Source organism: Metopolophium dirhodum, chromosome 6 (assembly GCF_019925205.1).
Source record: "Metopolophium dirhodum isolate CAU chromosome 6, ASM1992520v1, whole genome shotgun sequence".
Lineage (NCBI taxonomy): Eukaryota > Metazoa > Arthropoda > Insecta > Hemiptera > Aphididae > Metopolophium > Metopolophium dirhodum.
The window spans coordinates 16,477,738-16,504,947 of NC_083565.1; the positions used below are offsets into that span (position 1 = coordinate 16,477,738).

Here is a 27,210-nt window from a genome sequence, read left to right on the forward strand (position 1 = left end):
ATACAATCCAAACCCATGAATTCATGCACCCATGTCCTTATCTCGATTCTCGGCTGGCCGGGCTACTCATAGACCTATGGGGCTACTGGGCTTGGGTAATGATAAGAACTATTTTAAATTTACTATTGCACTCCAACTCCACGGTCCACGAGGACAATAGCTAGTTATTAGTTGTTACTTGTTAGTACATAATAATAATATTGACAATATTGAAAATTGTTGACTTTTATTCAAAAAATAGAACGTGTGCATGTGAAATTATTAATTATTTTATTGTTCATTTAAATATAATTTTTTGAGTGCGTATGTGTATGTACTTATTGATTAGTTTCATAATATTGCGTTAAAATATCAAACTCATTAAATCAAGTATGACAAATTAATAGATCAGTTTTAAACCTACAGTTATTATCAGTATACAATAATTTAACATTTTTTCATTTAAGTATTAATTTGATTTTTGAATAGGTGGTCTGATATAGGTATATTTATCTTACCTAACAATGGCAAAATTAAAATCTGGTGTTCATAAGCACATTGACATAGGTCAGTTGCCTAGATATACAAGATCTTTCCGTGTATATTTAAACAGCGATATAACAGAATATATGGAACCCATTAACATTTGGAGTCATAACTTAGGTGTTATTAAAAAACAAAAAGAGGAAGAAGAAAAAATATTTCAAAAGTAATTATTTTTATTAATATTTAGTTTTAATGTTGAAAGATATTTTATTAAAATTTTTCTGATGTGTAAAACAAATTTAATTAAAATTAAGGATTCAAAATGTAATAATTAGAAAGTTTATATATTCTACTGCTTGATACGGAATTTTAATTTTCCGATTATGTTACTCATTATACTTTTGACTAAAATGAGTGCCTTAAAAGTTTCAAGTGACACTATTTATCAATTAAAAATTAAAAATTAAATCTTATAGATATTTTGAATATTTAGTTTGTCATTTGTCTTTAAGCATAAAGAAAAATAATTTAAATTTATATAGTTTTGAAAAAATATTATAAAGTGTAAATTTAACTAAACGGCTCAGAGTACATAATATTTTATATTTTAATTGTGATCACATTCAAATTTAAAATCTCAACCTGCCACAACTTTACTCTGAGATGAACAAATCAAAATAAACAATACCAGTCTCTGTATCCTGTCAGGCTATTTTATGGATTAATTTTAAGACCCCTTAATTTTTATACATTTAGTGTTATACTGTTATTATATTGTAAGCAACAATTTATTGTAATTAATTTAAGTTTAATTTCCAGATGCCTTACTTTTACTGAACTTTGTAATGTTATTAATGATACTAAAAATGATATTATTTTGAAGAATTTGAATATGTTGTATGGAATAGCACAAGAACTTTGTAAGTATTAAGTAATACAGAAAAAATATAACATTCTTACAGGGTAAGTTAATTTTTTGATTATAAGAATCTAAAATGAAGTATAAAAAGGAAAAATACTAAATTATTTAAAAAATGTATGCTTCTGGTGACATTAATAATAACTGTGTTTATTAATACTTTTAAAAAATCAAAAAATTAACTTACTCTGTAAGAATGTTATGTCTTTTCTTACATGTTCACAATTTTTTTTAACAATATCCCATTTTTCCGCTTCTTAAATGAAATTTATATTTCAGCAAAAGATGAACAACCTGAAATATTAAGTTCATCAGTATTATTTTTCTTCAAACTATTTATTGGTGTTTCTGGACTATTAATGAAACATATTTTAGAACTTAAAAGTATGTTTGGAAAAGTATCAAATAATAATGCAGATCAAATATACAAGGTAATTCATAATTTATTAGTCAGTCTATTACCTATATAAAAATTATCATTTTATTCAATTTTCAGTTGGTTAAAGAAGTAGAACAGTTAATGAACGATAAAAGTTTGAAAAAATTAAAAATACTTTGGGAGAAACTTGACAATCCTAAAGCTGATAATGAAGAAAATCAAAACAAAGATCAGAATTCATTAGTCAACGGTGTATTACGTTATAAACCTAACTCCAAATGGCTACCTCCAAATTTTGCTAAATTACCTGTTCAGGACTATGGTTCAAAGACATCCAAGTTATTTTCCATGGCTTATAATGAAGAAGAAAGAATAAATAATAGTTCTCCAAATGTAAATTGGTTTTTTTTACATCTTACAACTTACTTGTTAAACAAAGTGGTATTCATCTTAACATGAATTCCATCAGCCCAATATTTTGAATTAGTAAATTATCTTCACATTCAATGAGATAATTATTAGAACAGTTAAAATATTATTTAAATATTATTATTTTTTTTTAGTTTGGTAGAACTTGGCTATTGAAACAAATTACTAAGACCGCATCAATAGATTTAGGCGTTTCAGATGAAGATTATTATACTAGTATCATAGAACTACTTTCAACTCAAAAATCTGATATTGAACTTCAAGATGAAGTAAGCATTTTAATAGTTAATATATAGTTATAAATGTAGACTGCTATTTTAGTAAAATGCAAATAAAGTCCTTTAAATACAGCTTAATAACATTAAATTTCTCAAGTATGATTTGATCAGAGTATAATATACCAAAAAAATAGGATTATAACAATATTATCATTTGCTCAAAATCCTAACTACAGTATTAAAATAAAAAAAAATATTTTGAGCATAAATATTGTTAGACATAGGTAATTGTATTAAATTTATTTTTTACTCCTAAATATGTTTCTCTAATATAAATTAACAATGTCTATATATTATATTAAATTTATATTGCTGTAGACAGCTTACTGAAAACACATTAATTTCAAAGGTTACATTAGCTTATATTTTTATAATGTTACAAGACAAGTATAATTTTCAAGTACTGGTTTTACAATTATAAATTAATTTTTGAAACAAAAATCAACCAAATGCTTTAAATTATTTTAATAATAGTTTTTTTAAAAAATTGTTAAACTTTAATTTTTTTGTTTGTAATAGCATCAGCATCTTCTAAATCTAAACATTTACGTTTATTAACAATTTCTGTTTCTTTTAGTTCTTCGTCTGATTGTTCCTTTTTGATTGACTCAGTAGGTACATTTTCATCATCTAATTCATCATTGCTACTATCTGTATCCAAATCAGAATCATAATATCCCTTGGACTTAACTTTTTTCTTAATTGGAATTTCTGATGTACCTGCTTTGAAACCGCACTCTATTGCATCAGAAACGGATTCTGTCATTTCGGACATATGCTTTTCATAGTGTTCATCTTTGAATTCTGTTTTGGGTGCTTGACATAGACGTTGTAATTTGCGTTTTTTGCGCTCTTCGGGATCTTCTGTGCTAGGACCTCCTTTAGCTAAAAAATCTTTCACTCGTTTTTCTTCATTGATATCACGTAATCGACGACCGCTTAAATCACGGCAAGCTTCGCGATTTGTTGTTTTTTCAATTTGTGCACCAATTGCTCGTAGCATTGAACCAAATCCTCCCTTGCCTCCAATTATCCGAGGGACAATGTGTACAATACCATTTTGAACAGTATTTTCATTTAAAATTTTACCATTAAACAACAAGTAAAAGTCCTTCTCTAACATACCCGTTCTAATGCTAGCAAATTGTCTTATACTAGACAAAAACATTTCTGATGTAACATTAAACTCCAATTTCTCAATATTCATTTTATCCATTTTTTACTAAAGATTTCAGTCGATCTAAAAGAATTTATAAAACAATCAACTTTTAAGTTACAATTTACGATCACAAATCACAATTCATAAAAATAAAAACTATGAAATAATCAGAAAGCACTTGACATGTCTTGTTCCAAATCTTACTAAAAAATATATTCAATTCATGGTAATACCATACTGTATTTAATATTGGTTCACAAAATTAAAATTTAAAATTAATATTTATTATTTGGTTTGTTATTATGTTTATCATGTACAGTGCATTTGTGTATGATGTATGTACTGGCGTGTATGTTGTACGTATATTATACGTCATATGACTTAAAGAGAGGGTCCATATTTTATATCATGAGAGTAGTTGTTGTGCAACCAGTATATCTACCAACCACGGACTAAGATGTAACAGTGCTATAATAATTGATAAAAATCAGTGCTGACAACTCACTGTCCGCTTAATGAAATATTAAATTATTAAAAACACTTAAATGTTATTAGAATACCAACAAAATTAATTGTAAAAAAAATTATATAATATTAAATATATCTACAACCTAGTTTCTACTGATTTAATTTGAAATATTAAACAATGACTATGGACTATAGTCTATACTCTATGATACACAATTTGTTAAAAGTTAAAACAAATTAAAATTACTAATATAATATTTTAATTGTACAATGAGTAATGACAAGTACAATACTAGGTAAATTATTTATCCTATTATACTAATGATTGAATAATTACAATGAAATAGTGCAATCTCGAAGGTTAGATCAGTTAGACTTTATTTATCTTATATAAGCTTCTAGAACTTTAATAAATAAATATTTTCATAAAATATTAGGAATAAAGAATATGAATTGCTTTAAATAAAAGTAAAAAATCTTAAAACCACTACATAGTTAACAAATTTAAAATGATAATTTCAAACTATTTATATCATAGACTAGTGGTTTTCAAACTAGGTGCGTGGCATTCGTTAAGTGTGCCACGGTTTTCTGAAAAATATCAACTATTTGTCCAAGAATAAAATTATATAAATAAAACAAATAAAAATTTGTGCCCATCAAGCAAACATTTCTAATTAAATGTAAATAATTATAATTCAAAACAATATTGTTCATCTAATTATTTAGTGCAAAAAAAAAGTCAGATGTGCTGTGAAAATTATTTGAACAGTACTGGGTGCTGTGTTTAATATAAGTTTGAAAACCAGTCATAGGCTATGAATAAAAAATTATTAGTGCAGCTCAATACAACAATACCTAACCAGACCTTTATAAAAGTTTAAATGTTTGAATAAAAATAAATGTTGTTTCAATAAAACTATCTGAATTATTGTTGATTTACAAACTTTGATTACGTATAGAAGACTTTCCTACACCAGCGTTTGCTGTATTCCATTGCTTTTACATATAATCATTAAATTAATTCTAAATTTAACATTAGGTTTTTATTTTCTAATATCTTATTGTACAAGTATATACTTTTTAAATACAATTATTGAAGTGATGCATACTATCATATAAAGTTTTTAAAATCATTAATTGATATATTTATTGATGTATAGTAGTATAATATAGTATTACATTTAAGAAGTGTACAGTTTTTGAAAAATGTATGGATCTTATATTTTTAATTAAATTTGTTTTAATATTTTATAGTTGTTTAATCTGCTTGGTTTTGCAAGACTTACACTCATTGAAACCCTTTTGAAACACAGAAAAGATATTTTAAAACAGTGTGTTGCAACAAATGAAAAAAAATCTTTGCTTTCAATGAATTTAAGTATGAAAATTAATGTGTAGATTATTTTTAAAATATAAATTCTTAATTGTCTTCATAATTTTAAACAGAAATGGAAAAAAGACCTCGACATATGGAAATGATTACTATTGAAACTGAAGAAGATAAATTACTTAGAAAAGAATTAAGAAAAGAAGAAAAAGCTTGCCAAAAAATAAATCGTCGACAGGATTCAGATTCAGATGATGAGATTTTAAAGATGGTTTCTAAAACGTGAGTGATTTAAATAGACTTAATCTGCTTTAATTGTGAAATAAAATGTAAAATTATGGTTATTGTTTAAAGGACAAGTGCAGCAAACGTTCCTATATTTATTGACCCGAAAAGTAGAAAAGCACCTACAGCTCAGAAATACCCCCATGTATATGATTTGAATTTTGAATCGAAAGTATCAAGTTGTAAGTATTTCTTATAATTTTAATTTTTAATTTTATGTATGTTTCTACATAATATGATATTTATCAAAAAGGTTATATATCTGGAGAATCATGCGTTATCCCTGCGGGAGCCAAAAGAACAGACCACCGAACACATGAAGAAGTTTATATTCCAGTTACAAAAATGACACAAGAATTGACTGTTGGAAAAGAATTGATTTCCATTAAAACTCTTGATGAAGTTATTTGATTGTATGCTAGACATTTAATATTATAACTAATATTTATTTTTATGTTTAAAGGTTGGGCAGAAAGCATTTCATGGAATTACTAATCTTAATAGAATACAATCGGTAGTTTTTGATGCAGCTTATAACACTAATGAAAATTTACTAGTATGTGCCCCAACTGGAGCTGGAAAAACTAATGTTGCTTTGTTGACCATTATCCATCAAATTAAACAACACATTAGGAATAATGAAATACATAAAAATGAATTTAAGGTATACATTTTTCCTTTTTATCATCATTTCTCTTTTCACTATTTAAAATTGTATTTCAGATTGTATACGTAGCTCCAATGAAAGCTCTCGCAGCTGAAATGACTGCAAATTTTTCTAAACGCCTTTCTAGCCTAGGAATTTCTGTTCGTGAATTTACTGGTGACATGTCACTTACTAAAACAGAAATGCTCAACACTCAAATATTAGTTACAACTCCTGAAAAGTGGGATGTAGCTACTCGTAAAGGAACTGGTAGGCCTTTTTATTATATAATGTATTATATTATATATATCTTAAATTCTAATATGTTTGTTTTTAGGGGATATTGCGTTAACAAGTTTAGTTAAACTATTAATTATAGACGAGGTACATTTATTGCATGGTGATCGTGGTCCAGTCCTTGAAGCTCTTGTTGCACGTACTTTAAGACAAGTTGAGTCTTCCCAAAGCATGATTCGAATTGTTGGTTTATCTGCTACATTACCAAATTATAAAGACATAGCACGTTTCTTAAGAGTCAATCTTTATAAAGGACTATTTTATTTTGATGGACGATTTCGACCAGTGCCATTAGTTCAAACATTTATTGGGGTTCGTGGTAGCAAGACTGTAAAAATGGTACAAGAAATGGATACAGTTTGTTATGATAAAGTGTATGATATGGTACAAAAAGGACATCAGGTAAGCTGATTTGGCAGTATTGGATATAAATAGTAATTAAATTTTTGTTTGTTGTGTATTAAGGTTATGGTGTTTGTTCATGCTCGTAATGCTACCATAAAAACAGCTAATGTTTTTAGAGAACTTTCAACTCAGAAAAATCACCAGACTGCATTTCTACCTCAAGACTCTAATAGAATAGGAATAGCTAAAAAGGCTTTTGAGCGTTGTCATTCAAAAGAATTAAGTGAATTATTAAATAGTGGATTTTCCGTTCATCATGCTGGTCTTTTGAGATCTGACAGGTAAATAATTTATGGTTTTACATGCTTATCTTTTAAGAATATGCAGTTTTATTGGAGTGACAAATGTGGATAACATGTACAACTCTGAATGTAGATAAAAAAAAGGTACCTATCTAAGTACAACACATTGACTGAAAACCAGAATAAATGCATACCTTATTGCAGAGTTGGGAGTTTATAGCACTTAAAATTGCATAAATATGCGCTAAAAATATGCAATATAAACAACAAAATTAGCAGATTTCAAAAGTTTAAAATTAGAACCAAATAATAAAAAAATTTTGAACGGCTTTAAGAGCATTTTATACAAAATATTTCAAAGTTTTTTGGTGTCTTATTGCATCAAATCTTTATGTTATTATACCATTGATTATAAATACTAGTACTACATTATTTTATGTAATTACTTGTATTTATAATCAATGTTAATAAAAATACGTCATACAAGTTTATACTTATAATACTACAATTATTGTCAATTTATATTACAGAAACCTAGTAGAAAAGTACTTTGCCGAAGGTGCTATTAAAGTATTGGTGTGCACAGCAACTTTAGCATGGGGAGTAAATCTTCCAGCTCATGCAGTTATAATTAAGGTAAAATATATATTATAATAAACCTATTCAATTTTTCATAGTTATTTTTTAAGACAAAACAATATTATAGAATTTTAATTGATTTTAGTGTTAAAAATATAATACCATAGTTGATTATAATATATAATAACATGCTTGGTTTGAATATTTTTAAATAAATAAACAAAATAATTTATAGGGGACAGAAATATATGATTCAAAGCATGGAACATTCATAGACCTGGGTATGCTTGACGTTTTACAAATATTTGGTCGTGCTGGAAGACCTCAATTTGATACTTCTGGACATGGAATGATTATTACCCCACATTCCAAACTTCACAAATACTTGTCATTACTTACCAACCAAATACCAATTGAAAGTTGTTTTGTACAACATCTTGTTAATAATTTGAATGCTGAGGTATGCATTATTGAATAATAAGTTCTAGCTATTTTTCCATTAACAAATAATTTAAAATGTAGCGATAGCACTGGATCTAATATTTTTTTTTTTTACAATTTGTAGGTTGTATTAGGGACAATATCAAATGTTGAGGAAGCTGTTATGTGGCTTAGTTATACTTATTTATTTGTCAGAATGCGTATAAATCCTCATGTCTATGGCATATCGCTTGAAGAAGTTGAAGTAAATAAACACTTAACAGTGTTATTTATAAGTACATTTTACTTAGCTATTTTATTGTTATAACTTACAGTTAGATCCAATGTTGGTCAACAAAAGAAAAGAGTTTATTATAAGTGCAGCAATGGCTTTAGATAGAGCACAAATGTTACGTTACAACGAAAGAACTGGAGATCTCTCATCTACAGGTTCATTAATCATTACTAATTTGAATTATTTAAGAAGAATGCTTTTATATTTAAATTATAATTATTTTATTAACAGATATGGGCCGCACAGCTAGCCATTTTTATATTAGCTACGATAGTGTTGAAATATTTAATCAATGCCTAAAGCCTTTTATGAATATGTCAGAAATATTATCAATGATTTCTAGTGCAAAAGAGTTTGATCAGTTAAAGGTTTATTATAATAAATATATATTATATATGTATACTAAATTATATAATTAACATTAATATTAAATTTTATTATATTTCAAAGGTTCGTGATGATGAAGTTATTGAGTTAGAGACATTGGCTCGTAAATATTGTCACATTGAATGCCAGAGTTCAGCTGTAAACGTGAATGGTAAAGTAAATATACTTTTACAAACATATCTTGCACGTGGAAGAGCTAAGTCTTTTTCATTAATATCTGACCTGGTGTATATCTCACAGGTAAATTTAAAGTTTATATTAATAATTGATATTTTGTTGTTGTTTTTTAATTAAAAGATGTATAAATAATTTGTTTTCAATAGAATGCGACAAGAATTGCACGGGCATTATTTGACATGGTTTTACGTCGTAATAACGCTATGATGTCAGCTAAATTATTGGAAATTTGTCAAATGTTTGAAATGACACAATGGGAATTTGAATCTGAATTACGACAATTTTCTGATGTTCTTCCTTGGGAAATTATAGATAAAATTGAACAAAGAAAATTATCATTTAGCCGTATTCGAGAAATGGATGCTAAAGAATTGGGTATTATACTAAGAAATCAAAATGTAGGTGCTGCTGTTAAAAAGTGTGCCATGCAACTTCCATATATTGAAGCTACTGAAAGTATTCAACCTATTACTAGAACTATTTTAAGAATAAATTTAGAACTATTCCCAGAATTTGAGTATGTAACAAAACAAGTTTTATAAAATTGTGTTCTTATTTCTTATATCTATAAATTGTATTATTTTGTAATTTAGATGGAATGATAGGTTTCATGGTAAAACATCAGTCGCGTTTTGGATTTGGATCGAAGATCCGGAAACAGATATGATATACCATTGGGAACAGTTTCTTATTACTAAAACTCAGGTCTGAAAATAATATTATTTTCATTAATTTCCTGTGCATTTTCTTAAGATTATGTGTATATTTTTAAGGTTATTAGAAAAGAAACACAAAAGTTAATATTTACCATACCTTTGGTTGAACCATTACCATCACAATATATACTACATTGTACTTCAGACCGATGGTTAGGTACAACTTTCACTACACCATTAACATTCCAGCATCTTATAATACCACATAGCCATGCTTCAGTGACAGGTATATAAATCAATAATCATTTAATGAGTTTATTTGAAAAAAAAATTGTGTTTTAGATTTATTGGAACTTCAGCCATTACCGATATCTGCTCTTAAAAATCAGGGTTATCAGTCTTTATATAGTTTTACACACTTTAATCCAATACAGACACAAATATTTCACTGTTTATATCATACTGACAATAATGTACTGTTAGGAGCGCCTACCGGGTCTGGTAAAACAATAGCTGCTGAAATTGCTATGTTTAGAGTGTTCAATGAACAGCCAGATGCCAAAGTAATAATAAATTATTAGATATTTTAATAAGTATTTTGCTGTTGTTGAATAAAATCATGTTTTTAGGTAGTATATATAGCTCCATTAAAGGCACTCGTGAGAGAACGTATGAAAGATTGGAAAATCAGATTAGAAGAGAAATTAAAAAAATCAGTTGTAGAATTAACAGGTATTATTAGCTGTAATGTATAATAAACATAATGATTATTTGAAATCAAAAAATTTAAAAAATTGATTTACTTGATTTTTGGAATTAATTTCATATAATGAATTTTTTTTAGGTGACGTCACACCTGACATAAGAGCTATTTCAAATTCATCTGTAATTGTTACTACTCCAGAAAAATGGGATGGTGTATCTCGTAGTTGGCAAACCCGTAACTATGTCCGCCAAGTGGCTTTAGTAGTACTTGATGAAGTCCATCTTTTGGGTGAAGATCGTGGTCCAGTATTAGAGATAATAATCTCTAGGTTAAATTTTATATCAACGCATACAGGACAACATACTCGCCTTGTAGCTTTGACGACTGCTCTGTCAACAGCTGCTGATCTTGCAGCTTGGTTACACATAGGGGAAATGGGCCTTTACAATTTCCGTCCATCTGTGAGGCCAGTTCCTCTAGAAGTACACATCAGTGGCTATGCTGGACAAAATTATTGTCCAAGAATGGCAACCATGAACAAACCTATTTATCAAGCCATTAGGCAACATTCCCCAACACAGCCAGTTATGATTTTTGTGTCTTCGAGGAGACAAACCCGACTAACCGCATTGGATTTGATTGCATACTTAGGTGTAGAAGATAACCCTAAGCAGTGGGTTCGCAAAAGCGATTATGTGAGATAAATTTATTGAGCACTCATTATTTTTTATGAAAAAGATAATATTGTTATAATTATTGTTTTGTAGGAAATGGATCAAATCATTGAAAATATTAGAGATCCAAATTTGAAGCTTTGTCTTGCTTTTGGCTTAGGCTTACATCATGCTGGATTACAAGATAGAGACCGTAAAATTGTTGAAGAATTATTTGTTAACCAACATATTCAAGTAAGATTTTACCCTTAGAAAGTTACCCTCTTTATTTAAATTTAACCAAATAAAAAAAAATTATTTTGTATGTTTTAAGGTTTTAATTGCTACTTCAACTTTAGCATGGGGTGTTAATTTTCCTGCACACTTTGTGATAGTAAAAGGTACTGAATTTTATGATGGCAAACTCAAAAGATATGTGGACATGCCAATTACAGATGTGTTACAAATGATGGGAAGAGCAGGACGACCTCAGTATGATAATATGGGAATAGCACTCATCATGGTAGAAATAAAAGATAAAAAAAATTAAACTAACTCGTTAATTTATTTACAATACATTTTTTTTCAGGTCCATGACGTAAAAAAAAACTTTTTATAAAAAATTTTTGTATGAACCTTTTCCTGTTGAATCATCTTTGTTAGACGTATTGCCTGACCATTTCAATGCTGAAATAGTGGCTGGAACTATTAAGACAAAACAAGATGCCATTGAATATTTAACTTGGACATATCTTATACAAAGATTGATGAAAAACCCAGAATATTATGGATTACACAGCTTGGAGGAAAGTTCTATAAACAAATTTCTTTCTGATTTAGTTGAACGATGTATTGGAACTCTGTATTCTAGTTATTGTGTGGAAATAGATGAGGTACGTTTACATAGTCATTCTTTGCTATTATAGAGCTAAACAATTAATCACATTTAAATTTAGGATCAGCGTACTGTAAGACCAACGCCATTGGGACATATTTCTTCTTATTACTATTTACAACATAAAACAGTTAAGACATTTCGAGAGAGACTTAAGGGTGAACTTAGTATGGATGATTTAATAAAAGTCTTAGTCGATGCCGAGGAGTTTAGTTTACTACCAGTCAGACATAACGAAGATCTACTAAATACGTAAGTCAAATAAAAAACAATCATTTTTCTTCATAACACTTTCATTTGGTTCACAGTGAATTAGACAAACAATGTCCTATTGATGTTGGTGGCCGTCTGTATGAATGTTCTCATACCAAAACATTAATTTTGCTTCAAGCACATTTCTCCCATTTAAAAATGCCATGTTCGGATTATATAACCGATCTCAAGTCTGTATTAGACCAATCTATACGTATTCTACAAGCAATGATAGATATCTGCGCAGAAGCTGGTTACTTGGTGCTGTGTTTAAGATTAGTGCAACTGATGCAAATGATTATTCAAGCCCGATGGGTGACAGACCCACCTGTAACCACTTTACCTGATGTAGAAAAACATTTGATACCATCACAAGTGTTGCCGATGCTTTGCTTACCCCATTTATGCAACATGGCACTTAAAAGTTATAAACTGTTTGAAGAAATTATGTTAAAAACTCAACTTGAACATGAAGAAATTGAAAAAGTGAAATTTATTAAAAATATTCCAATTTGTAATATTTTTTAAGTTGTATAACTTTCTTTTTCTTTTTAGGCATTTAAAACTATTATAGATATGCCAGTTGTAGAAGTTCGTCTGTTTATTCATGGCAATTGGTCTGATAGTGAAGAAGTTCAAAAGGTACAAAATATTTTCACACAATTGAATTTCAAATATTTTTCAATTAAACTGAATGAAAACTATAATATTTATAATTTTTATAGAAACTTGTTGAGAATGGTAAACGAATAGACATTTTGGCAGGGTTGGAGTATACATTAGTTGTAGAGGTAAAAATTCTCAATCGTGTAATTCCATCAAAAGCATATGCACCAAAATTTTCCAAACCAAAAGATGTTGGTTGGTTTATGATTCTTGGATCAATAGAACAATGGGAGCTGATAGCACTGAAACGTAATGCCAATAACCGCTATAGAACCACTTCTAACAGGCTAGCATTTAATACACCCACAAAACCTGGTAAATAACTATTAAAATTAAATTTTTTGTTTTTATTTGATAATAATAAACATTGAGGAATTAAACCAATCCATCAATATTATTTTTTGAAACCAGTAATCTATTAAAATTGTATATTATAATAATTTTAAAATTTATATTACTTTTTCTTTTTTTAGGTTTTTTAAATTGGACTTTCTATATGATGTCAGATTGTTACCTTGGTTTGGACCAACAATATGAAATTGAATTCAATGTGATATAAAAAAATTAATATTAAAATAACAAGGTGAACAAAATTAATTTTTGTATTGTTAATATATACATATTATTTATGATATATATAGAAAACATTTTTATATTTTTTAAATACATTATTTTCATGTTATATTGTTTTTTTTATATTATTCCTATTAGGTATATTCTTTACAACTAATCAAAGCTTACATTTTTGCATAAATATATCATATTGAAAGTTTATTCTACAAAACATTCATCATAACACACTTTATTACAACTTATAAATAATAAAATGTGGGTTTTTTAAAAACCACATTGTTTTTGTGGTTGTTATATAAGATAAATAATAAAATAACTGAAAATCTAATCTTTTGAAGTTGTATAATAATTAATAAAATATAATCATAACATTGTTTTAACTATTAAAAAAATATAGAAATTGATGGCATTTATTCAATGTGTGCACCAATGTTTGATTTGAAACATGATAAATGTTAACATACAATTTTCAATCAATGGTAAATGTTTTATTAAACTTGAATTATTTTCATCGCAGAAAAATGCAAAAACAAATTCTGTAATGCTAAACCATACTACCATAGAGTAATATTACTCTTATGTTCTAATCTGATATTAGTTTATATTTTCATACTGCTCAGAAAAATATATTTAATAATAACCAAGATAATAGGACATCAAATGCATACTTTTCTTGTCTATACATTATCCAAAATATATTAATTTATAATGTTGAAACAAAGTATGATAATTTAAATTCCCTTTTATATATTAATTCTCATAACATTTATTTTCTTGTCTGAATTTAACGAAATAAATACATCCATTTTATTATTGTTATTTGACAATTGATTACACTGTGTCACTGTAACCCTAAACCCATGGACATCAAGAATGTAAGGCCAATTTTGAAAACAGTTTTTTTTCTCCAAAATAATGCATGTACATGTTTAATAATTAACTTTTATTTTATGGGGCGTCCATTGATTTTTTATTACCTGGCCCATACTGTAACCACTAGGAAATGTAAAAAAAAAAAAAATAGTTTCTAATACATTTTTATTTTTACAATACACAAATAACAATGAAAAAATATACAACTAAGTTTATAATATATATCTACCACTACTATTTATACATAATTTGAAGCAATGGCCAACAATTTAGTGTAATCAGCTCCTTTTGAGAAAGTTTTTTCTTTTAATATAGTCCTAAGAACAATTGGAATCGGAACATTTATACGTGTCCCAAGAGGTGTACCATTATCATCAATCAACACTATATTGTTGCTGTCAAACCTGGGAATATTCGGTTTTTGTTCCTTGACGCAGCCTACAATGATAGCTTTTACTTTTTCACCCTTGATTGCAACCATTATTTTGTCACCGATCGTACCAATACCTTTCTTATTATAAACGTGTATGCAACGTGGGGGTTTACCTTCAGCCATTGCTTGCTTGCCAATTGTGCTGTTATCCACCACACGCAAACGGGTCAGTTTCATAATGTGATTGCTAACGGCCGAAGTAGAAAATTGTCGAGCTGCAAAAATCGTCGACTGAAAAATAATTTAAAAACAAAAAATTCTTATTAAAATCACCACAAAATTTAACCAGGTGTGGGCATAAAATATCCTCTGTCAATAAAGTGTACAAGACATACCATCATTTAAAATGGCTATTTACACACACGACGCGAATCCTCTTAATCTGTGAACAACACAGGACTAGAGTCTAGACACTAGACAGAAGTTGTAAGTTAGTAGTTAGTAGTTACAGATTTTTATACAATATTACAAATGACAATGCGTGAATTATACTGAATACTACTCATATCATCTAATATCTAATGTTATCCAATTTTCCGTAGATAATAAAAAAATGGATAATGGCCCAGCCAATGATAAGTCCATGGCTGATGAGTTGCCTATAATTTGCCCCTACTGTCCCTTAGAGCTTAGATTAGGTATATTATGATCTAAGCCTCATCCATTCTATATAATAATATGGACTCATAGAAATCCAGTTAAAATCATTCAACAATTCTAACACCCTAGATAAGCATGATATCCTACCTGGCTTATACAATTTAAAAGTTTCGGTTTTATTATTAAATTTCATTTGTTTTGTCCCCAAATTTCGAACGCAACGATCGATCTGTAAACATTAATTAGGTACGTAGTAATGCATCATCGCAAACGAAATCATTATGTTCATTGTTCATGTTATATGAAACACAGATGACAGAACAATCATTATGTGTATTTGTATCAATGGTGTTGTGACGGCGCACATATAACAGGCGTATAATATATTATATTACAATATATCTATTATATATACCTAACCCACATTGCAAGCGTACGATCGATCGCCTTCTGATAAGTTCATCTCAACGAGTACGGCTGAACCGACTATACCATCATGGAACTACGAAACACGTCACACCCGAATCACTCGTGAGCGTTGTGACACCGGTTGAATGCATTGTATTTACAATGATGTGTGTTTTTTATTTACTTTTTTCGGTCATCAACATTTGGGATAGTTAAAATGTTCTGATTTTCAACATCAGCATCTTTTCAAAAAATCGGTTTATTTTTTTGGTGTAACTCAAAAACTAATAAGCGTATAGACACTTGCAATTTTCGCCAATTATTTATATTGGCATTTTCCATAGTAACATTTTTGAAATATTTTGACTCTTTTTGAGATATTAGAATTAAATACAAGCATAGTACAAACATGTTTTATTATATGATATGTAGGTATTAAGTTAATATAAGTAGGGTACAGATTGTATATAATTCTTTTTACAAAAAAAAACCTGTTATTAATATTTCGGTATCAGCAATATTGTGTGTGGCGTAGTGGATTTACATTAATTCACCCCCCCCCCCCCTTCCCATACACACACAGCTAGTTAGCAAGACCCAAATTATGGCTATGATAATCACTTAAAATATGCCTGTGAAAGTATGAAGTTTACAATTATTGGTGATGTATTTTAGAAGTGTAGTTGATAGGAAACTCGGATAATATTATTCCCCCCCCCCCCCCCCGGACATATTCACCCCTCTGCTATTTTCGGTGAATTATGGGTATTTGTATTTTCATTTATTGCTAAGATTTAATTTTAACGAACGCTTCTAATATTTCAGTGGTTACTATATTATTATAGACCGATTCAACAAAATTAATACATTTTCCCCCGTAGACCAGTTACCTATAGGTATATACAATAAAAAAAAGGTGGATAAGTGAATGTCGCTCTGCTGTACAGTAGGTTACAAGTGGGTCACCGTAATGGATGGTGTTAAATTTGAATTCAATGATATAATATCATTGTATAAGAAAAACGATTCTGAGCGAAAACGGTCAGTCAGCCTATGATATTACTAAGTATATTTGATGATATTGATAATTTGAACTTTAAATGCTTATAAAAAAAAATTGTGCCTATGTATTTTTCAATAAAGTAATATAAATCGCAACTTATATTTTATCGCAAATAAAATTACTGAGTTTGGTTATAAAATATTTATATACCTATTTAAGCTCTGAGGTTCGATTTTTATAATATTCAACTAAACTAAAACATAAATACTTGTAATAAGTATCTCATACATAATCACGATTACATAATGAAGTATTTATAGGTATATCTAATTATATTGTACTCGTGTACGAAGATTTAAAATTCAGTTAAATTTCCACCTATTTTTAATTTTTCGATATTAAATAATAGTATTATGTTTAAAATCGTTTTTGTTTTCTGGCTTCAATCAGAAAACATGACAACGTATATCATATTATAAAGTTAGGCCTTAAAACGGTTTTTTGAAAAACGTCATCATTTGTTATTCTGCAGCTTAACTGTTAGTCGTTCTAATATTTTGTCTACAATTATAACTTATAACAATGTACTGTGTAAACGAGTTCACCGTCCGGTTGTTGCTGATCACCGTATTGTTGAACTTACGAAAAATTACGGATATTGTGCGCAAATTTTACCAAAACTGGATTGAACTGGAAAACGGTGACCCCAGATTTCATCTGGTTTGTAGCTGTTGCAAATCGAAGGACACGCCGGTTGGTCGAATTGCAAATTGCAACACCGACTTCGTAATAATAACATTATAATAATTTATGTGATTATTCTTGTGTTTAAGGCGAACGACGAGACCGAAGGAAGGATGAAGAGGCACGCATTCACGCAAGTAGATCTTCCGGGATCGCGGCCCCGCCGACGCCGCTTCCAAAAATACACGTGTCACCAACAGAATTTCGCCACTGCAGAAAGCGTAACCGTCGCTCGCTCCGACATTCCGCGACCGCCTCTGCCGGTACAAAACTTTGGCCCGGCTGTCTACACGACGTGGCCGCCACAGAATTTCGCTATGGGACGCGTGGCCGCAGCTCACTTAAGGTTTCCACCGCCAACGCTGCCGATGCAAAACTTCGGCCCGGCCGTGTACACGACGTGGCAGCCTGCACGGCCCCCGAGAATGGTGAGGGTGCCAGCCCCTCGCTTTGGGTTTCCGCGACCGCCGCCGCCGCCAACATATTACGTGGGCCCAGTTCACTGCAGAACAAGCGTGTAAAAACTGAATATCATTTTTAAATATTATCTACCTATGTACCTCTATATATTTTCTAAATAACTATTCTTGTAAAATATTAATTATTGAACCTATATTTATTGTAATATTATGAAATGTAAAATATGTTATGTATCTAAATTTATAAAGTATTGTTTAAGTACTGACCAATATTAATAAATACTTGTCGATGTGAAAACTATTTTGAAATTATTTCTTCGAAAACGCGATAGATATAATAATTTATTTAGTTTATTTGTGTATAAATACTTATAACTAAGCAATAAGTAATAGAAAATAATATTATTTTATGCATACTTACTAAAAGGTAAATGCATCATGTACTTAAATAAATTGTGTGGAGGAAAGATAGATTCCATAAATAGTGGTTTATTTTAAGTGTTAAAGTTATATCTTTTTTTTTCATCAGCTGTCAAGTAAAATCCCATCAAACTTTATCACAGCAAATTTCCGTTATTGAACATTTATGAATTCATAAGTATGACATTTTTAACGTAATTTAAATATCGCATATATATATTTGTATATCGGTATAGTTTGTAGTAATCGATAAAAATGATCGACAGTAATAATTATTATTTACAAACAAATATTTAAAATGTAACAACATTTTTAGTATGGTAGAATATAAGTAGCGATAGATATGTATTTAGCAAATCGTGTGTCTTTACTATCAAACAATTATTTTCTATTTTTTTAAATCACTTTGTATTTTTATATTAAGTAAAATTACCCTGAGCTAGATAAAGAATGCACGATACATCCTCATTACATTCTAATCGAACTTGAACAAATTATTAAGCAATGAACTGTTCAGTTGAAATTACAAATTAAATTATCATATTTTATGAAAAACTCGACGTTACGATGAAATATTAAATACTTACCCACATTTAAACCATATTTTTGAAAAAAAAAATGTATATTAATGTTTAAAAATATATTTATTGTGGATAAAATTAAATATGAAATTATGTAAATAACAAGAACAAAATAAATTTAGTCTTAAAGGTAAATTTTCAAATATGCCACGCGATTACATACCGGGTTTGTAACATTTGTGACTTTTTACAACTTAAAAGATTTTGAAACACGAATCCCATTTTGTGAACAATGCTCTATATATAAATACTCGATGGTTAAAAAAATGGTTTATCAAGCCAACGGCCTGGTTTACACGATCCTTTTTGTAGCACATTATAATATGCACATTAAACGTATGTACCTATTGTACATTGCACATGAGTACGCCTGTTTTTCCAGGTCACGTACTATACATGTCACAATAGGTCTCATGATAAGTACGAATAATATTCTTCACTGGTGCTAATCACCATAAAATATCATTTTTAATCACATAATATCATTGATATACCTATATGTATATATAGTTACTGATTAAACGATATTATAACATATTACGATATTAGATCAATAACATCCGGTAGAACTTGCACCAGAGTGAAAGAACGATAAGATTTGTTACTTCGATAGATACGTATAATAATTTATATTTTACAACCTCAGCCTTACTATAACGCTACTAGCTATAATTATAAATCGAATAAAAATAAACTGTTATTGTAACAATATACCAGGAGTCTTGCATTAAATGTTCACGCTTTTCTACGCAAAAAATAAAACTTTATTGATATTTATAGAAAAAAAAACTAAAAAAATTGAAAACTGACTATGTCCGTAAACAGTTCAAAAAGAGTCAAATTATTTTCAAAATTGTATGGTGTATAGAAAATGCTAATATAAACATTCAGTGAAATTTTAAAGTATCTACAGTCATTCGTTTTTTAATTACAACAAAATAAGAACATCGTTACATGAGATATCGAATGAATATCAAATGTTGTAAAAATATAAATTTCAGACGCTCATAAAAATTTAATTTAAGTTTCTTGTAGACATTTTTTTTTTTTGATAAAGGTAGAAAAACTTATGATTAATCTTATATTACATTTTCAAATCTGAGATTTAAAAAGAAAAATTTTTATGAATTCTCAACTCAAAATAATTTGCTAATTTTCGTGATTTTTCCGTATTTTGTCAAAATTGTTTTTCACGTCGCTTTTGAAAACTACTACATTTTCACTTTTGACCCCCCAAAGTACCAACTAGATTCACTTTCCTATCAGAAAAGTTACTGTTGAAGAAAATCCAAGCACTTTTACTGTCCTAAAAGGTGATGACAGACACAAAAATAAAAAAAAAAATAAAAAAAAAACACACATCATTGTAAAATCAATACATTCATTGCTTCGCTCAGAATCTAAAATAAGACGTACGTAAAATATTTATTTATTTTCATAATTCCGATCGTATATAAACATAATATTATTATTATAATTTCATATTTGGTCACAACAACGAATATTAATTGTTTTATATTTCATATTATATTATATCGGTATTGTAATTTGTAATAATAATAATAAAATCTGATTTACGAACAAAACCCGTACCTAAAATTGTTAATTATTTCTGTTGGCAGGAAAGTCGGCGTACCATCCGTACGATCCCAAAGGGCCGGTGTGTGCGCCAAAATCGACGTAACCGCTTCCGCTACGTCGTTGCGCCGCCGCATTGGGTTTATTCGATTTCACTGGGCTTCCATCAGTGAAACACGCGAACAGCTGCAGCCAGACGAAAACCACAACAATCGTGTACTGGAATGCGTTCATCTTCAAACAAATTAATAATATACATAAGTACATAACAAATACCTAATATTACTGCACTATAATGACATATTATTATGCACCTATAATGTTCTCACGATTTTCCAGAAATCGTTTTCGTATAATATCAACATTATATTATGGTAGGTACTATATAGGTATGCCATGTAGGTAAGTATAGATAAAGGTACAAGGGTGTTTTTTCAAGCATGCTCACCCTATTTTTATGTTTAAATTATGCATTTATTCATATTCTGATTTCGGAATTTTTAAAAACACTTAAAGACTATATTTTCGAATAGGTATACCAGAGATTTTTTGTACCACTTAAGGATGATCCTGTGTCCTGTGAATTATAAACTTCGGTTTTTCGAATAGGAACCCCCCTTTTGCACTTGTAATTATTCACTGTATATATTTTTTGAGCATTTTGATGTATTTAAATTTTAAATCAAAATGTAAGCGAGTAGTAGTAGTTTTTGAACTACAAACTTTGAGTAGGTACTAAGGATAATATGTCTATGGTTATGGGTAAAGTAGCTATGTGGGGCTAAGATTATTTGAAAATGTTGGTAATTACCTAATTATTATTAGTCTATCAATATAAACAATTTGTAAAATTGGTCCAAGTATAATAAATACTATAATATTACATAGGTATATATTTGTAGGTATTACATATATTAGTATACCTATTACATATTTTTATAATGTATTATATATTTATATTTTTTTAAAACCATTCTTAAGGGTTATTATTCTTAGCTCTAAACATTTTAATCACTCAGAAACTACTCATTAGAGTTTTGATTTAGATACATCAAGATTCAACATTTTTAAGAATATGAATATGGCTTTAAGTATATGTATAAGTAAAATCAGAATTTAAATAAATTTACTATTAAAGAGAAAATGGGAGTGATCATGCTAAAAAAGATTGCAAAATGAAAATCTTCCATGCCTATACAATACATATTCGAATACCCAGTGGCCCAACCATGGAAGCCATTTAAGCTTAAATTAAACTGTTGAAACGATTACAGATGACTCAGATGAATCAGATTATAGAGATAGGTACCTATATATGAATTATATTTCATAATATTATAGCAAGTAGTAACACATACAGCCATACAGGGAAACGTACACGTTTTATAAATATTCAATAAAATAATAAATAGGTATATAGTAAAACACTTATATTTTATAAAATATAACTATAGGTAGTTAAAACTAAAAATATATTATACTATTATACTTACATTGACGATGTCTGAAAAATTATTGCAAGCTTAAAATTGTACAGTGTTTGAAAACGGCAATAATGTATTTAGCGTGTAATAGCGAGTTAATGTGTTATAGTACCTGCAGGTATTTTAGTACAAGTGACATGTACTACAGTGTACACCGAAGAAACAATTGTGTACCTACTGTGTTCAATGTGTTAACAAATTGGTTCAAAATACTTTCACTAATACCACTAAACTGTGTTGTTAGTTGTTACAGTTATTATAAAAAACTGAGTAAAAGTACCTATTATTTTTTTTATTCACGCATTGCCTGTGGTGTATAGGGAAATTATCAGCAGAAATGGTAGCGCAAATTATTATTATATTGTAGTTTACAATCGCATTTCCATGTGAAAATGATTTAATTTTAGATTCTGAGCGAAGCGATGAATGTATTGATTTTATAATGATGTGTGTTTTTTTTTTTTATTTTTTTTTGTGTCTGTCATCACCTTTTAGGACAGTAAAAATGCTTGGATTTTCTTCAACAATAACTTTTCTGATAGTAAAGTGAATCTAGTTGGTACTCTGGGGGGTCAAAAGTTCCCAGTAGTTATCAAAAGCGACGTGAAAAACAAAAGAAAAATTAAGGAAAAACGGGAATTTTTACGCAAAATCTGTTTTCGACAAAATCGATTTTGGTTTTTGGTGTAACTCTAAAACAAATGACCGTAGGGACATGAAATTTTGACTGAATGTTTATAATTGCATTTCCTATACACCATAACATTTTCCAAATATTTTAACTTATTTTGAGCTGTTTACGGTCATTTTCAGTTTCCATTTTTTTAGTTTTTTTTTTCTATAAATATCAATAAAATTTTATCTGTTGGGTAAAAAAGCTTGAAAATTTAATAGAAGGCTCCTAGGTTATTGTTTCAAAGGCAGATGAAAAAAATTAAAAATCCTTAGTCAAAGTTTTTATTTATAAGCATTTAAAGTTCAAATCTTGACAAAATACGGAAAAATCACGAAAATTAGCAAATTATTTTGAGTTGAGAATTCATAATAATTTTTCTTTTTAAATCTAAGATTTTAAAATGTAATACAAGATTATCTATAAGTTTGTCTACCTTTGTCAACAAAAAAAAGATTTACAAGAAAGTCAAATTAAATTTTTATGAGCGTTTAAGATTCATATTTTACATTTGATATTCACTCGATTTCTCGTGTAACGATTTTCTTATTTTGTTGTAATTAAAAAATGTATGACTGTAGATACTTGAAAATTTTACTGAATGTTTATATTAGCATTTTCTATACACGATAAAATTTTGAAAATAATTTGACTCTTTTTGAGCTGTTTACTACTATTTATAAGGCTCCTGATATATTGTTCTAATAGCAGTTGAAAAATATTAAAAATACATAGGCACAATTTTTTTTATAAGCATTTAAAGCTCAAATTTTGACAACATTTATCAAATTTATAATTTATAAATTATTTTGTAGTTAAAAATATATAAAATGTTTAACTTTTATGGCTAAGGATTTAAAATTTAAAACAAGGCTCCGCGTAAATAGGTTATATATAAAGTACTTTTTTTTTTTTTGTTATTGGGTAACCCGCGGCAACATAGGCCGTTGGGTGAATAAAGTACTTTATTCACAATAATATCATCAAATATACTTATTTCATAGGCTCCTATCATAGGCTGACTGACCGTTTTAGCTCAGAATCGTTTTTCTTATACAATGATATTATATCATTGAATTCAAATTTAACACCATCCATTACAGTGACCCACTTGTAACCTACTGAACAGCAGAGCGACATCCACTTACCCACCTTTTTAATTTTATATCAAATAAGGATAATATTATTATGATTTATGTTAAAACTTAAAAAACAGTTATACATTTATAACCCGCTGGCTGAACTGATAAAATATTTTTCAGATTCTTCAAATCATATACCTACCTCACTATTCTTTTTTTTTAATTGATGTTCAACTTTTTATATTGTCAAATATCAAGTCAATGATTTTTTTGAGTAAGAATTTTTGGTTTTTGAAACTGTTTCTTCAGCAGTTTAGCCCACAAATGAGGAACGTACTTGCATTTATGAAATAAATATGAATACTCTTCAACGAAAATACGCGATTTTAAATAGGAATTCTAGCATACGTTGGAATATACACTGACAAAATTGAAAATTGCATCACTTGATATTGTATAGAGAATTTACGTGGTGAGATGAGGTGAGGCGTGTACATTATAATCAATATGGTTTGATTGATTTAAGTTCAGAATTTCTCAATAACTATATAAAATAATATCCTAATTTATTTTGGCTGAAAACGAACACCCGTGGTGTAACGGCCAGAGTCAATTTGGCGGAAAACGGAAACCCCAATTATAAGTATAATCTCCAAATAATCATAATCCCCATACATTTCAAACTTATAATATATATAACCTAGGTAGATTCTTATTATATACCTACACGAGTACACGACTACAGAAAGTTATAAATACCCAACTCAAAAACTACTCGTTATTTCTATTTTCGTTTTAGTCGTATCAATATTTTCAAAATCGTCATTGGATTACTTGGATTAATTGGGAAAAGGTTGGTTCTCGTTTGGTATCGCCAAAGGACATTCCTTGAATGGTAGATATAAACAAATCTGGGCCTTAATGGCTTAATAGTATACACAACAATTTTAAAAATCAAAATTGAATAAATGTATATTGAAATGACATTTCAATAAATATTGAATTGTCCTGTATATTCACTTTCTACAGGTGCAGGAAATCACGATCTGTGAACACGACGATGGCTTACGAGTCCAGCCGCAGACAAACACGGTCTATTGCATACGTCGCACACAAAATTCGAGCGAGCGACGACGTGTCGATTGTCATTCACATGGCGAGGACTGTCGTTACGAACGGTACTGCTTGTTTCTGTTGATGATGCTTCTGTGACGTCAGGGCTATGTTCTTCTAGCGCCACACGAGTTTCGTCTATAAGACATTAAAAGTATAAGTACATAAAGACATTAAGTATACTTAATATACTTTATATATAAATCACGACGTATGGGGGGAGGGGGGGTTGTAGTAACCTCTGAAATACTATTGAGGAACTCAATGACTGAAATAATGAGTACATATTTTATATTTTTATTTATATAATATATAACTTCATATTTTTCATAATTTAATGTACAAAAAAATTATGTGACTTAGGTATACAGTGGTTCATTTTTTCCTACAGGTACAATAAACAATATTAATGTGTTAGTTGGGCATCAATTATTCTAATTATATAAGTATACAGACAGGGCCAAGGCGGTTTGATCAGTGCAGCGGCACAGGGCCCCATGCATTGAAAGGCCCCGCGGGCCGCGTTCTGATGCACAAATAAATTATCAGATATTAATTTAATACGGAGTAAAAACAGATGGGTTTGACCACCATAACTATCACTATATTCGTTAAAAACGTATACGTTATTACCAAGGTGTATCAACACACCATGGTTTTTACACGTTCTTCGTAAACGGATAGGTACCTATAGTATGGGCAGTGTGGCTCGACTCATTTATCCGTACCCGTGAATACGACACGTACGACATATTATAGACAAAACGCGTTTATAAAACTTGTTATAAAATTGACATCAATTGAAATCCATCAATTATTTTGGACATTAGTTTGTACCGTTCCCCCGTCCAAGTAAAAAAAAATAGTAGGGGAGTTCCGCCCCCTGCGCACCCCCCCCCCCCCCCCAAATTGCACAAAATATGTACTAAATTGTTATTTAAAATTGTATTTTTAAATTTGCACATGTTTTTATATGATTTTTATACTAAATATATAATCTAAAGTCTAAACCTATAGGCACAGAAAAAAAAAGTTAATTTTCAGATTAAATAAGTAGTCTAAATATTAAAATAATATTAAAAATAAAAATAATTTAGCACACTATTTAGAATTGTTAGGGCATTTTTAGTTTTTTTAAACATTAAAATCATCAATAATAATATATGATAATCAACATAGAAAAAGCCAAGGGAGGGGCAACTGCCCCTACTTGCCCCCCCCCTGCGGTTGCCCTTGTTTATAATGATATTAGCAAGAACATTAATAGAAATGTGTAGTCCTTTAAACTTTGTGTAAAGTTATATTGGTTAAATACCATGGGTATTCTGCACCAATAACATGGAGCTATATATTTTGAAAAGCTTGGATTATGTGGATATTAGATGATTTGGCAGGGCCCCTATATCTTATACCATATGACCAAACCACTCTGATCAGCTTTTTATAGGTTCTGGTAATTCATTTAGACTTAAGAAAAAGATGAAAAATTAGAAAGTCTGGAGTTCGCTATTTTTCTCTTTGTTTGAAGAGAAGGTTTCTGGCAGGTTACTGGTTAACTGTTTGTCCCCGGGAACAATTTGTCCATAATATTATAATAGTAGGTATATCACTATTCACTATCAACATCCAACAGTGTACAGGACGTCAGGGCAACAGAATGCTGGAGGCCTGAAATAATTCCAAATGCCTTCCAAAAATCTTACTTTACTTTTTGCATTTCAAAACTATCTTACATATAATCAGTTAGAATATTTATCATATTGTAACATATTATTATATCACACTTCCACGCGCTAACTATGAAAGACTTTAATATATTACATTTATTTACTTGAATAATTGTCAGCTGCACGCGTATCATCATCATCATTCCCGAAAATTATGTATTCTGATTTACATTCAATCATGTGATTTATTAATAAAAAATTAATAACGGTTTTTATGATTGGCCGTTTTGCACTCGTATGACCATTCTAAAATATGATGGGTATATAATAATATAATACTGTAATATTTTATGTTTATTTGTATTTTGTATAAAGTATATTTTGTATAAGTACACTTATCGGGATAACGAACAATTTCTAAAAACAGAAAATTGTTATAGATACCTACCCATTACAGTACTACGTAGTCAGTAAGTGTAGTCATATACCTAGAATAACATTATAAGCAAAATTAATGCATAGTCAACATTACAATTTTAAATAATGTTGCTAGGTACCTACATGCCCACAT

At 29.0% G+C, this 27,210-nt stretch overlaps 4 protein-coding genes across 4 annotated transcripts in view; 1 reads left to right on the forward strand and 3 right to left on the reverse strand.

The window, feature by feature from the left end:
• The first annotated feature begins 97 nt into the window (after nt 1–97).
• On the forward strand, nt 98–13,670 carry LOC132947240 (activating signal cointegrator 1 complex subunit 3). The gene is given in 35 exon segments (XM_061017479.1): nt 98–369; nt 469–688; nt 1,285–1,385; nt 1,664–1,815; nt 1,881–2,156; nt 2,327–2,461; nt 5,355–5,478; nt 5,547–5,709; nt 5,782–5,894; nt 5,966–6,114; nt 6,176–6,376; nt 6,436–6,628; nt 6,696–7,057; nt 7,121–7,341; nt 7,833–7,938; nt 8,117–8,341; nt 8,447–8,566; nt 8,637–8,751; nt 8,828–8,964; nt 9,047–9,223; nt 9,307–9,677; nt 9,754–9,865; nt 9,934–10,102; nt 10,159–10,379; nt 10,446–10,548; nt 10,661–11,217; nt 11,290–11,430; nt 11,510–11,698; nt 11,765–11,776; nt 11,778–12,068; nt 12,132–12,322; nt 12,379–12,808; nt 12,878–12,964; nt 13,048–13,303; nt 13,462–13,670. Coding segments are annotated over 34 exon segments (6,471 nt in total). The 5' UTR covers nt 98–369; nt 469–503; the 3' UTR covers nt 13,548–13,670.
• On the reverse strand, nt 2,812–4,009 carry LOC132947249 (splicing regulator SDE2). The gene has a single exon (XM_061017501.1). The coding sequence runs from the start codon at nt 3,684–3,686 to the stop codon at nt 2,961–2,963; it is 726 nt and encodes a 241-aa protein (XP_060873484.1). The 5' UTR covers nt 3,687–4,009; the 3' UTR covers nt 2,812–2,960.
• A 912-nt stretch (nt 13,671–14,582) lies between the features above and the next one.
• On the reverse strand, nt 14,583–15,392 carry LOC132947252 (large ribosomal subunit protein uL14m). The gene is made up of 2 exons (XM_061017503.1): nt 15,203–15,392; nt 14,583–15,098 (listed from the first exon to the last, which is right to left on the reverse strand). The coding sequence occupies exons 1-2, from the start codon at nt 15,206–15,208 to the stop codon at nt 14,673–14,675; spliced, it is 432 nt and encodes a 143-aa protein (XP_060873486.1). The 5' UTR covers nt 15,209–15,392; the 3' UTR covers nt 14,583–14,672.
• Nucleotides 15,393–24,898: 9,506 nt separating this feature from the next.
• LOC132946186 (uncharacterized) overlaps nt 24,899–27,210 on the reverse strand; it is a 115,605-nt gene continuing 113,293 nt past the window's right edge. Inside the window, exons 4-5 of the mRNA XM_061016050.1 lie at nt 26,821–26,945; nt 24,899–25,112 (exon numbers count right to left, since the gene is read on the reverse strand). Coding sequence (XP_060872033.1) covers nt 24,899–25,112; nt 26,821–26,945 — 339 coding nt within the window. The remainder of the gene's footprint in view (nt 25,113–26,820; nt 26,946–27,210) is intronic.

Coding starts and splice junctions, on each gene's coding strand:
- LOC132947249 (XM_061017501.1), bottom strand. CDS start 3,686: ATGGATAAAATGAATATTGAGAAATTGGAGTTTAATGTTACATCAGAA.